Source organism: Sapajus apella, unplaced genomic scaffold (genome assembly GCF_009761245.1).
Source record: "Sapajus apella isolate SASKATOON/1434 unplaced genomic scaffold, GSC_monkey_1.0 scaffold71, whole genome shotgun sequence".
Classification (NCBI taxonomy): Eukaryota; Metazoa; Chordata; class Mammalia; order Primates; family Cebidae; genus Sapajus; species Sapajus apella.
The window spans coordinates 6,784,547-6,797,328 of record NW_022437011.1 but is presented as its reverse complement, the minus strand read 5'-3'; the positions used below and the strand labels follow the sequence as shown (position 1 = coordinate 6,797,328).

Genomic DNA, 12,782 nt, shown 5'->3' with positions numbered 1-12,782 from the left:
TTTAAAAATGGAAAGATTTTATGTTTAAAGCAATAGAGTTTGCAGCAGCTAGAAAACTTCTCCCAACATTTTTTTTTTTTAATTGAACGCTACATGCCTCTCATGCCTGAAGCTGCTGAAGGGGACAAGACAGTCTTTTCCCTCAGGGAGCCTATAGTCTGATTAACAAGCATGGACAATGAGGGGAAGCACAGCGTTCTAAGAAAGCTCAGAGGAGGAGACGCTGCACTTATTTGGCTCCTGGACAATGAAGACTTTTCTGCAAAGATGCTACCTGTACTCTAAAAAGAGTGGGTACACTTTGCTATATCCTACATTTCACTAAGCAGGGGTTCCTAGTGATGCACACAGAAACTTAATGACCAGGCTGTAGGCAACAGACCCCAGCAGGACCCCTTGCACTGCCCATCCCTAAACATGACACTGTAGCCCAACTGGATGGTCTCAGGACAGGAAGATCAAGTCAGGCAGAAGGCTAGCAGAGAAGTCATTGAGAATATGTAGGTTCTGGATTAAGCTTGCCGGGGTCTGAATCTTCATTCTACAATTGTATGACCTTGAGCCTTATTTTTTCATCTGTACAGTGGAGATGATGTGGCACCATTTCATAGGACTGTTACAAGGATTCAGTGAGATAATTAAGTGCAAAGTGCTTAGAAGCATGCCCTCTACATAGCAACACAGACGATTGCATTTATCGGTATTCTAGAAAAATAAAACTAGTCCTGGAAATCCAGTTTATGGAACAGGAGATTTCGTGGCACCTTTGATTCTGAAGGAAAGATGAGTTTTAAATCTGGGGCATGTCTACAGTGGACTCAATATCCCGCGTGTTGAGCTAAGTGTTATTATTTTAGTGCATACAGTTTCCATTGTGGAAACAAATAATGCTTTAAGAAAGCGATGACTTCTCCCCCAGGGAAATAAGAAAGAAATTATTGTCTGAGTTGATTTGGATTCCATGTCATGGATCTCTTTAGGGGATTGAAGAAGAGAAGAGAGGCAGGCACCTGGCTTGTTTTGCCATTAATGTTCAGACTGCTTGGATTTAAAGGTCCTCTGGGATGTAATCAGTGCTTTTGGATTATGCTATATTGTTTCATTTCACTGCTATCCTTTTAAAGATATTTTGGCTTTTCAATTTTTTTTTGAAATATAAAAGCATAGTTTTTGGTATCATAAGCTATACTCCTCTTACTCATCATGTTTCTATTATTTCTTTTGGGCATACCCCATTTCAAGCAAATGAAAATACATATTTATATCACAGATACATTATCATTTGGGGATTTGTTCCCTTTAGAATATATTTTCCTCAAATGCTGACTTTTAAACTGTTTCACTTAAAAAATAAAACTCACAAAATATTCTAGAGAATCACTCAATCTGTATCCTGGGAAGGAAACAGCCTTAGGAGGGGAGTGGGGTTGGGTCTTGGCATCTTCTTGGGTCAGTGAGCAGGGAGGGAAGCACCAGGCTTGGTGGCAGCTGAGATGTGCCTTTTGCTTGGCAGGGTTTGATACCAGCATCCTACCCATCTGCAAGGACTCCCTGGGCTGGATGTTCAACAAGTTGGACATGAACTATGACCTCCTGCTTGACCATTCAGAGATCAATGCCATCTACCTGGATAAGTACGAACCCTGTATCAAGCCTCTGTTCAACTCTTGTGACTCCTTCAAGGATGGCAAGCTCTCTAACAATGAGTGGTGCTACTGCTTCCAGAAGCCTGGAGGTAAGGTGGGAGGGATACATGGGGTCCCTAGCCCAGGGCAGACTTGCTGGAATAGAGGAGGATCACATATGACTATGGAGAGGGCAGAGAGCCACAGTCAGACGATAAATAATTCATTCCATTTAATGCCAGGCCCAAAGTCTCATTTCTCCCAGTTTATTTCTGCTTTCAGTGTGGTATACTAGAAAACTCAAGAGAATAAGTCAAGGAGTCAGTTACTTCTGCCTGTTCCTCCCTTTGGGAAAGTCTCTTCACTGTTTTTTCATCTATAAAATGGGTATAGAAACCTTCACTACATAATCCAAAGGTCATTGTGAGCTGTCAATGTAAAAAATACCTTACAAATGTAAGAGACAATGAAAATTATTCTCATTGAGAAAGCCACTTGTCAGTTTCTCTAGGGTAAATTCGGATTTATACTAAGTGTCCTACACAAGGTTATTTCAGTTATAAATAATCTCCAGCTAATGAATAAAAGAGGCAAAACTTGGGGAATGGAAGAAAAGATACCGGGGCATTTCAAAGTCAGGCAGGTTGGCTTGCAGGGGGATTCAGAGTAGCGACAGGAAGACTCTCAGGAAGCCAGTGGTAGGTGCTCTCACTTTGCCTCCCTCTGGCTGAGGAGTGCACCTAGTATGGTAGTCACAGTTAATGGGACCAGCAGAGACTGGCCCACATCTGAATTCCAATCCCAAAACCCAGTGTGGGTCAGGTATTCAGGAGAACATATTACCACAAGCATAGCTGGCATACCTGACATACTCCGCCGCCAGGAAAGGAGGATAGCTGCTAATAGGAAAGTATTTAAGTTGTGTATATAAAACAACTATACTTTATGTTCTATGCATGTATATGTAGACAGTACACACAGAACAAAAAATGTAGGCATTATAAAAGGACATTCAGTGAAAAATAAGGATGTGTGTATGGGATTTCAAGATACGTTCTTAGAATTACTAGTCAAAAGTCCTTTTAAAATTGAGCAATATTTCCTACTTGACTTCACCTCCAAAGAGGTAACAATTTTTACTTTCACCAAAAATATTTGAGAATAGCTATTCTCTATGGTGTTGCCAAGCTTTCTGAGTTAGGCTGAACTTCTATACATATGAAACATTTGTGAAATGTCTATATGTTCTTTGTATATTTTTCTATCCGGTTCTTGTTTTTTTAAGGAAATTGGAACTTTTCTGGACATAGATATTGCAACTATTTTTCCCAAATTTCAGTTCATGCATTTTTGCTAGGGAGAAATTTTAAGACAGTCAAACTTCTCCCTATTTTTTGGCTTCTAAGACGCCATAAAGCTTAGAAAGGTATTCCTCACTTTATGTCTTATGTTTTCTTCGTAAGAGGAAACCTTTTGTTTTTGCTGCTCACTTAAATTCTGTATCAGTCTAGATTGTGTATGTTTACATAGTCAGGCGGGCTCCCAGCCTCCCCGACAGCCCTGGAGATGGTCATCCAGTTGCCCTTTTCTCATTTATTAACTAATCTATCTTTTGCCCTTCAATTTGAAATGTGGCTTTTATGTATTCAAACTATTAATAAGTCAGTTTTAGACTTTTAAATCACAGTTGTTTTATAATATGTTTTAATATCTGGTAGGACCATCCTTTGCTGCCGTTAATTTTGTTTTTTAGAATTTGCCTGGATATTAATATGTCTCTTTCCCTCTGTGAACTTTAGCATCTGTTTATCCAATTAAAAACGGTTTCTATTGGTATTATTTTTAGTATCAGACAAAATTAGATTAATCAAGTAAAAATCAATAGCTGTATGATATGGAATCATTTTGTCTTAGAACAGGATCTATCAACCAGTGGTGTTACATTTTAAAATTTTGTCCTAACAATTATTGTACTTTCCTTGAATTTATTATTGCTACCATTGTAAATGAAAAAGGTTTTTTTTTTTCATTATACTCCCTCCCTGGTGGTTGTTTCAATATCGATTTTATTCCAACTACCTTACAAAGCTCTTGTTTTATTTATACGTTATTGCAGTTGGTTTGCTGGATTTTTCAGGTATGCAATCATACCATCTGCAGATAGTGATAATTTTTCTCTTCGTTTTTAATTTTTATACCTCATTTATTTCTCTTTTCTAATTATATCTGTTAGTATCTAAAATCAATGTTAAAACAATAGCCATTTAAAAATTTTAGTAAATACTTGTAGTGATTTTCAGCATTAAGTCTAGTGACAGCTTTAGGTTTGAATTCATATTGTATCATGTGATTTTTAGCATGGTTTCCTTACAACACAGAGCCTGTGTGTTAATGCTTTACCTGGAGGTAACAGTGCCAGGTCCTGAGAGTAAAGCTACGTACTGCCTTAACCGAGAGTCAGAGCTGGTCACCTGGCCTCATGGTACATCTCTGGATAGACTACACTTACTCTTGCGGTTGCTGAAAGCCAGAACCCCTACCTGTGGCACAGCATCCAGGACTGTCATAATAAATGCTACCTTTTATAATACAGATGAAATTTGTTTCTCCTTTCCTTTGATGTTTTCCGTTTATGTATTTCTCCTTTACTCTGAAAGCATCTTAAAACAAAAAGTCAACAAAATATATTTTACTAGCAGCTTCTCTCATGGAACAAGCACCAAGACCAGGTAGCATTGTGCAGGGTAAGAGCTGTAAATAGTTGCTTAGATACTTTATATGCAAGTGTGGGGCCTGTAGAAGGAGGCAGTATCAGCCAAATATAAGAGCTTAGAGAACCAGAACCCCTCTGCTAAGGACAGGAGAACCATGAACCACAAGGTCTGCCAAGGCAAGTCATGGTAAACTCTGAAGAACAAATGAGGTCACTTTTCATTTTGTTTAGAATGGAACTAACTGCTTTTCCATGACATGCATTTTGCAGCTGAGGACCCAGAGGCTGGAACAGGTGAAGAGACCTGCTCAAAGCATTCAGCGGGGAGGTGGCAGAGCCTAGATATCAAGCCTCATCCCTGCCTCTCCAGATCTCTTCTGTATCTTCATAATTGTCCCTTGGCTTCAAGGGATGAATTTGTGTTTTACTTTCATAGGGGTAGCGAACCGTGAGGTCTGAAGTAACCATTCCTATCCATCCGCTCCTACAGCAAAACCTAGGCTACATATGCATTTGTCACCTCTGATTAGTTTGTTTGTGGATTTGAAACACTTCCCCACTAATAAGCCTTGGCTGATTACTTCCTTCCTGATAGAAAGGAAAAAGTCTGTTACACTACCTATTAGATACTTGATATTTGCTTGAGTTGGCACTAGAAAGAAACAAACGTTTCTATACAATGCAAGTAGCCCCCAAATGCTATTTTAAGTGCATTGTGGTATGAGGTTTGTTTTGTAATTAGTCACACTAATGGCCTGAATTTGTTTGTTGTATAGTAACAGCATATGGAACAATTCCCCTCCCAGGTGTGTCATTGTCTACATTTCACGTCAAGAGTGAAGTCAATCATTAGAGATTATATTCCATGCCATCTGGAAATTGACTTCCAGAAATTATTTTTTAGGTCTCCCTTGCCAGAATGAAATGAACAGAATTCAGAAGCTGAGCAAGGGGAAAAGCCTGCTGGGTAAGTACAATTTCTTCACTCGTTTAAACAACTAATTAAACCAGCCATGTCCCTTATAATGATCAGCATGACAATGGTTATTCAATTAGGGCTAGTGTTTCATGAAAGAAATGCCTTGTTTTACCCCCAGGCAGAGCTCTTCCAGGCAGCTGGACATAAACAGAGGACTGGCTGGCTGGTTAAGAATTGCTGTGTGTTCCTTCAGCAAGAAGAGAGTTCCGCCAGGGCTGGACTCTAGCACCATCCCCACTGCTAACTCCTCCCTCATCTTAGGCTAAAAGAAATCTTGGCTTTTTCTTTCCAAGTAAAATCATTGAATGGTGCTCTCAAGTGCTCTTTCCAGTGCTAAAACTATAAGGTCTAAAAATTATAGCATTTCCTCTGTTCCCTAGATAGGGTTATCTGTTGAAGGAAAGAGATGAGCTGTCCTCTCTTCAGAATTTATCAGACAGGGTTGAACAACATGCATGTGCTTTAGCCTATTTCTACCTTCACGCAGTCCCTCCAGGAACGTATGCAGGTATGCAGGCTGTTTAAACACAATGGAAGCAAGTGGGTTGTATGAATATGTGTTCTCCTAACATGCAAATCTTGCGGGCCTCTCAAGGGGCTAAAGAGCTCCCAGCCGGCCTTTCTCCAGCATGTGGAGGAAGTCCTGGCATTTGTCATAGAAACATTGGAAATTCTCATTGGTTTGCTGAAGAAGGGAAGAGCCTGCTTTGCTTTCCTTTCTTTTAAAAAAAAAGAGGTGTCAGCTCTAACAGTTATTCAGAATTATTCCTGTGAAGCATTCAGAGGCAGGTGCATTCCCTAAGCAGCCTGCCATTTCAGAATTTCTCTGTTTATTTGAAGGAAATGGGCAAGTTTTCTTGCAGATTGTCTAACGTAGGCAGTCTGTGAATTCCAGTGATTTCTCCTCTTATGATTTTTTTGAGTTACCTCAAAATGCATATATTCTCTTCCTTTGACTTTTGATGACTTCCCCAAAGTCATGATTTTGAACTCCTTGGGTCTACATTCTTCTCATGAGTAAAAGGACATAAAGATATATTTCTGGTCTGAAGGCAAAGTGGCTGGATCCCTCCTCCATAGGTTTTTCCAGTGCAAGAACTTGTGTTTATTGATCTAATTTCCCTGTGGGGTATTATTTTGAGTGAAATACCTATGATCTACAGGTGGTTGAAGAACTAGTACACTGCCGTTTATTAAAACATTGTTTTTATGCAGTATAGATATCTTATACATTGCCTCATTGTTAAGGGTCACCTGTGATTAGATGTCTCATATTCCATTTACCCCCCTGCATGTGAATGAAATGCCTACCTTACTCCTAAAATAAACTTCATTTTGTTTTAAAGCTTGCTTTATCACATTTCCCACATATGGGGATTACTCCAGCTGACTCAGAAAGAAATGCCATTTATTTGCTTACAAATTCTTTATATGTTCAGGGGCATACAGATTCAAATAAATAAAACAATAATAAATTATTATCAGCTATAATTATTGCATTGTAGATTTAGAGCAGCACCTGCTTCTTAGCAACCTCGGAGCTCAACCCAATTTTGTTTTTTGGTCCAAGGAGGAGCCAGCTATCTACATGTTCTCTTTGTAAGCAGTCCTTGATTGAAAAATCTGTTCACAAATCTCTTTTTGGGCTATTGACAACATCTACTGCTCTTTGAAAACTAATGTGCAGTGGCTTATACTCCTTAATAAGAGGGTGGCCATCACTAAGTATCCAACTGTGGCATCAGCAGCCCTTCCTAAGTGATAGCTATAGTGTTCCAGAGTGTGGTCATCTTGGTATAGCCTGGTAGTAGCATGTTCTAGACTAGACCCTAGAGTCAGCTGGGTCTAGGTTTATGTCTTGACTTAAAATAGGAGAAATCTGTCGCCCCCCCCCCCCCTTATTTATTTATTTTTTTTCTGGGATTGTTCCACTAAATAAAAGGTAAATTGGAAAATGTAAGCACGCTTACAAAAATCAGAAACAAAATTAGGACATAGAAAGCCACAGTGGTAGGCAGGAGCCTCTGTTTTCAGGAGGCTGATACAGATGGTGTTACCACCCAGGTTACACAAAGAGGAAGAATTCTTCCATACAAGATGCAATCTCACTATCATGAAACACACACCCCCTGTAAGGAAAACCAAAACTAAAAACTGTTATAAATAAAGATTACCCACAGCACAATGAGAATCAGACTGACATCAGACTTACTGTTGACAATGCTGACTTACGAAGAGAAAATATCTTCAAAGTGCTGAGGGGAAATAACTATGAACCTACAATTTAAAATTTATCCCAATGATCATTCAAGTGTAATGGCAGAGATACTCTGAAACCATCCAAGATTCAGTCAGCTGGCTAACCACAGACTCACTTAAATATCTCTAAAGGATTTATTCTACCAAACAAATGATCCCAGAAGGAATTATTCAGATGCAATAATGAAAAAGAAATGACATGCTTCTAACTCTAAATAAATACGACCAAAAAAATAGTTTTATAGCAACCTAGAATTAAAATTCCAGACAATTGGGGGAAGTGAGAAAAAGGTGGTAAGAATGTGTGAAGCTTCTAGTTTGTTCATGAAAAAAATGAATATATAGATTAAGTGTAGATCTTACTGGGGAAAACTATGCTCCTCTGTGGAAAATATGAATAACCATAAGAATATTAGAATACATGGTGTTTAAACCTATAGAAATAAGACAAGATATAAAGAAAATTTGATTTCCATAGAAGGCAGGAAAAATGGTAAGTAGAAAACAGATATGGTGGCAGAAATAGGAGTAAGCATTTCTATAATCACAATAAATGTGAACAGGCCAAACACATTTATTATTATTGATAAGTATTTTAAAGGAGAGTTATATGAAAATAATTCCACAAAAAGTTGAAATTAAATGAGGGTAAATACTCTTTTTTAGACAACATTAATGTCTGACACAGCATATCTGTTTTTTACAACACAGTCATCTTGCTGAAATATCGCTTTTACTATATGCCAGCAGTTGCTGTGTAGACATGCCTTGCTTAATGACAGGGATAGGTTCTGAGAAATGTATCATTAGGTCACTTTGTCATTGTGTAAACATCATAGAGTATACTCACACAAACCTAGGTGGTATAGCCTATTGCTCCTAGGCTACAACCCTGTACGTCATTTTACTGTACTGAATACTACAGGCCATTGTAACATAATGGGGATTATTTTTATATCTAAACATAGAAAAGGCAGTGTAAAAATATGTTGTTGTAGTTTATGGGACCATTGTCACACATATACAATCCACTGTTGACTAAAGAATGGAACAGAACTGTAAGGGGGATTTATCTCCACAGTGGTCTTCAGAGACTTTGACATACCTCTTCTTGAAACGAACAGTTCAAGTAAACAAAGATTTGTTAGCATTCACACTTATATATGTATTCCTGAACCTAGCCATTGAATCCAGTCTTTCAAACACACACAAATATTTGCCACAGACCATATCACAAAAGAAAACTCAATAAATTTCAAGCAAATGATCACAGATCAAACCTACTGACCACAACAACAGAAGTAAAATATGAGATTACTAAACCCCATACATTTGGTTTCATAAATAAATATTGATCAGAGATGAGTGTAAAAACTACAAAATATTTAGAAATGAATGAAAATGAAAGCATGGTTACCAAATACATAGGAAGCAACTAAAGTAAACTTAAGAAAACTTCATCACTTTAAATGCATTTTTTTAAAAAAAGACAAAAATGAAATTAACTGAATTTTCAACTCAAAAAGCTTTAAGAACAACACAAAGTGAATAGGACTAAGGCAGACAACAGTGAAGTAAAACTTAAAATACCATATCAGAGATAGTTTTTTGAATAAACTAATGAAATAGACAAATTTGTGACAATATAAAGACGTGAAAAGGCTCAAATAGTGACGAATTTAAATGTGCGATATAAGCTCAGTTATAGAATACTGTAAATTGTGGTTCTCAAACTTACAAAAACCTAGATGAAATGGATACTATCATTTACCAAATTTTGGTAACAGAAGACCCAAGTAAATCAAAACCAGGAAATTAATCAAAATGCTACTCTCACCCCCCTCAAAATGGGCACCAAGCCCAAGATATTTTTAAGGACACATTCTCGTTTTGTAAAAAATGTCTAGAGTATACCTGAATCATTTTATGAATTAAGAACATCAATAGAAACAATGCAGAAAACACAGAAATAAAATTATATGCCTCAATCACTGTATTAGTCCATTTTCACACTGCTATGAAGAAATACTCAAGCCTGGGTAATTTCTACAGAAAAAGAGGTTTAATGGACTCACAATTCCTCATGGCTGAGGAGGCCTCACAATCACTGGGGTGTAAGGCAAGAGCACAGGTGCAGGGGAACTGCCCTTTACAAAACCATCAGATCTCATGAGACTTATTCACCATCACAAAAATGGCATGGGCAAAACCCACCCCCATTATTCAGTTATCTCCCACAGGGTCCCTCACATGACACTTAGGGATTATGGGAGCTACAATTCAAGATGAGATTTGGGTGGGGACACAGCCAAAACATATCAATCACTTAGTGACATATTTGTAAATTTGTGCCACCAGTAATCCATCTTGTTAAAAGTATGTAAACCATAAAAACCATATGATTTTCTCACGTTAAACATGTAAGTAATAACAGTAGTGCCCATTCAAGATTTAAAGGGAAAAATTCGTACTAATCAAAGAAGGAATAGAAGGAATTTTGCTTAACCTTGGGCACATTGTTTAACTCCAGTTTATCACTTCTTTTGTCTGTAAACAGGGAGATAGTAATAGCAACACCTTATGGCGATATTGGCATGGCTTGATGAAATAATGCAAGTAAAGCACTTAGCTATTATTACCTCTTTCTTACAGTCTAGAAGACAGTGACAAGGAATGGCTTGGAACTGTGTGATCCATGGACTGGTATAGTTCATAGAACATTTGTTACTAGTCATAGTTAATGCATATGGAAAGTTTTATAGCAATGTCACTTTATGTGGTTGCGCAAAGTATTGGTAATGCTGGACTTGATATTTACTAGCAGATGCCTTGGGAAGATTACTTAATTCTCCTAGACCTCAGTTTCCTATTTATTAAAAGGTAGCAATGGTAAGTATCTCTTAGAGTTGTGGGGATAAGAGATTGCACAAATATATGTATATGTGCACATGGATTAGATCAGTGCCCAGAATAGAAGTATCATTCCTGTTTAAAAACTGAGCTCCTTAGAACTCAGTGCATTTGGGCTCCCAAAGGTTAAGGGCCCTGTAATCTTGACTAAGTAATAGCCAACCATCCCTATCCTCTGCTGCTGGCCCTGCAGCAGATATTTTGACATGTGAGCCCTCTTTCCTGTGTTGAGGGGCATTAACCCTGAGTATCTCTGCACATCTCTGATTAAAGTTGTACCTTTTATTCCCCCAGGGGCTTTCATACCTCGGTGTAATGAGGAGGGCTATTACAAAGCCACACAGTGCCATGGCAGCACGGGGCAGTGCTGGTGTGTGGACAAATATGGGAATGAGTTGGCTGGCTCCAGGAAACAGGGTGCTGTAAGCTGTGGTGAGTAGGCCCTCCTGCATCAGCCCCACAGTGACCTGGCTGACCTGTGGGTCCTCACTGTGTAAGGATCTCCACAGAAGAATGACGAGAGGTAGCTCCAGTCTATATTGAGTTTATAATGGAGATACAGTAACCCTGAAATCACATGAACTCACATGTAGCTAGCTTGGCAAGTGGCAGGAACTCACTATGCCCAGAGAAGGGAGTCAGACAGAACTGCTGCAGGCAACGAGCGACTTCAGCTGCCTTCACTTCTTATTTAGGGTTGTAAACCTCCTGGGAAGGTAGGAGCATCTCAAGAATTCTAGAACTCTTATGAGAACATAGTTTGTAATCTGTGCCTGTAGATTGACCTCAGTGGGGCAGGGATGTTTCCGTGTTTAGAAAGTAAACTGCTTGGTTTTACCCACAGTTAAGTCGCATGCAAAGGGAAAACTGCTGACATGGGATATGTGATATAAATGGAAACTAACCTCAATGCTTGAATCTTTCAGAAGAGGAGCAGGAAACCTCAGGGGATTTTGGCAGTGGCGGCTCTGTGGTCCTGCTGGATGACCTAGAAGATGAGCGGGAGCTGGGACCAAAGGACAAAGTGGGGAAGCTGAGGGTGCACACCCGAGCCGTGACAGAGGATGATGAGGACGAGGACGACGACAAAGAGGATGAGGTCGGGTACATATGGTAGTGCCCGCAAGAAAGAGGACACAAGTTTTGCACAAAATTGCAAGTCACATCCTATTCCTGCATTTGTATCTGAGACTCCAAGGCACCAAGGTCTCTTCTCCATTGTTCCTCTCTATACCCGACCTAAGGTTTGGAAGACAACTGCTTGTTCCCAGAGGATTCTGATTTTTGCATATGTTTGTATGGGAGAAAGAGTGTTGTGTTTTGTTGCTGTTTATTTTTTGGATAGGGAAATGGCCGATTAACTAGAGCCTCCTTCCCTCCTGTGAGATTTTTCCAACAAGCATGTGATTTATGTGGAATTCTGACAGTGCAGGGAGCCCCCACCCTCTTAAACGTCAAAGACCCTTTTGGTTACCCACACTGGTGGTTATTACAGCATGGTTCCCAGCCTTACAGTGTCTAAGTGCTTTTCTTGTGTCCTGTAGATGTTGTGAAAAAGAAAAAACACACACACACATACCACACTGTACCTTTCCCCCCTGCCACTTATTACTCCTCGTGTTTATTATTAAAAATTTGTTTTTTCACATCATTCTATCTGGCTTCCTATAAACAACAGCCTTAATTCAGTTAAGACTCCCTTTGGGGAATTCATTTTATAAAAAATCAGTGTCTGGATACTTCTCTGTACATGCATAAATACGCATGCATGTATAGAAAGACTGTGTGTGTTCTTTGCACATACACACATACCTCTCAGAAAAAGTGTTTGACTATCTTAAAAATTCACCTGAGAAACAATTATAAATTTGTCAGCTTGTCCAGACTGGAACGAAATTTCTGGAATAAGAAATTTGTATCAAAGTCCTTTTTTGCACTAACAGTTGGCACTTGTAGCCTGCAGGCTGAGGAGGTCTCTTCTCTGTGCATCAGCAGTTACTGAAAGCCTCTGAGAAAAAACCTCCGTCTGCCTAAATCACTTTTCTCACAGAAGCCATGTGACTCCCACACAACATGGGCCGCTTCACAAGCCATCATCTCTTTCATTTCTGCTCTAAGCGCCCTTGGCTGCAGCCGTCCTGTCTGCCACAGGTTCCTTCCTTCCTTACCTACTCAAGGGCTTTTTCTAAGGCATGCACACATATCCCCTGTTCTCTGAGAGGAGAGTACCATGGAGTTCCTTAAGGGAAGAAAATTTCTAATTCTGAACTCAATGTTTTGCTTTTACTCCCTTTCT

At 39.1% G+C, this 12,782-nt stretch overlaps 1 protein-coding gene across 2 annotated transcripts in view; it reads left to right on the top strand.

The window, feature by feature from the left end:
• SPOCK1 (SPARC (osteonectin), cwcv and kazal like domains proteoglycan 1) overlaps window positions 1–12,139 on the top strand; it is a 522,198-nt gene extending 510,059 nt beyond the window's left edge. For both annotated transcript variants that reach the window (XM_032250505.1, XM_032250504.1), the window contains 4 exons: window positions 1,514–1,735; window positions 5,243–5,305; window positions 10,781–10,918; window positions 11,413–12,139. In XM_032250505.1, coding sequence (XP_032106396.1) covers window positions 1,514–1,735; window positions 5,243–5,305; window positions 10,781–10,918; window positions 11,413–11,603 — 614 coding nt within the window. In that variant the 3' untranslated portion in view covers window positions 11,604–12,139. The remainder of the gene's footprint in view (window positions 1–1,513; window positions 1,736–5,242; window positions 5,306–10,780; window positions 10,919–11,412) is intronic.
• Window positions 12,140–12,782: the final 643 nt, after the last annotated feature.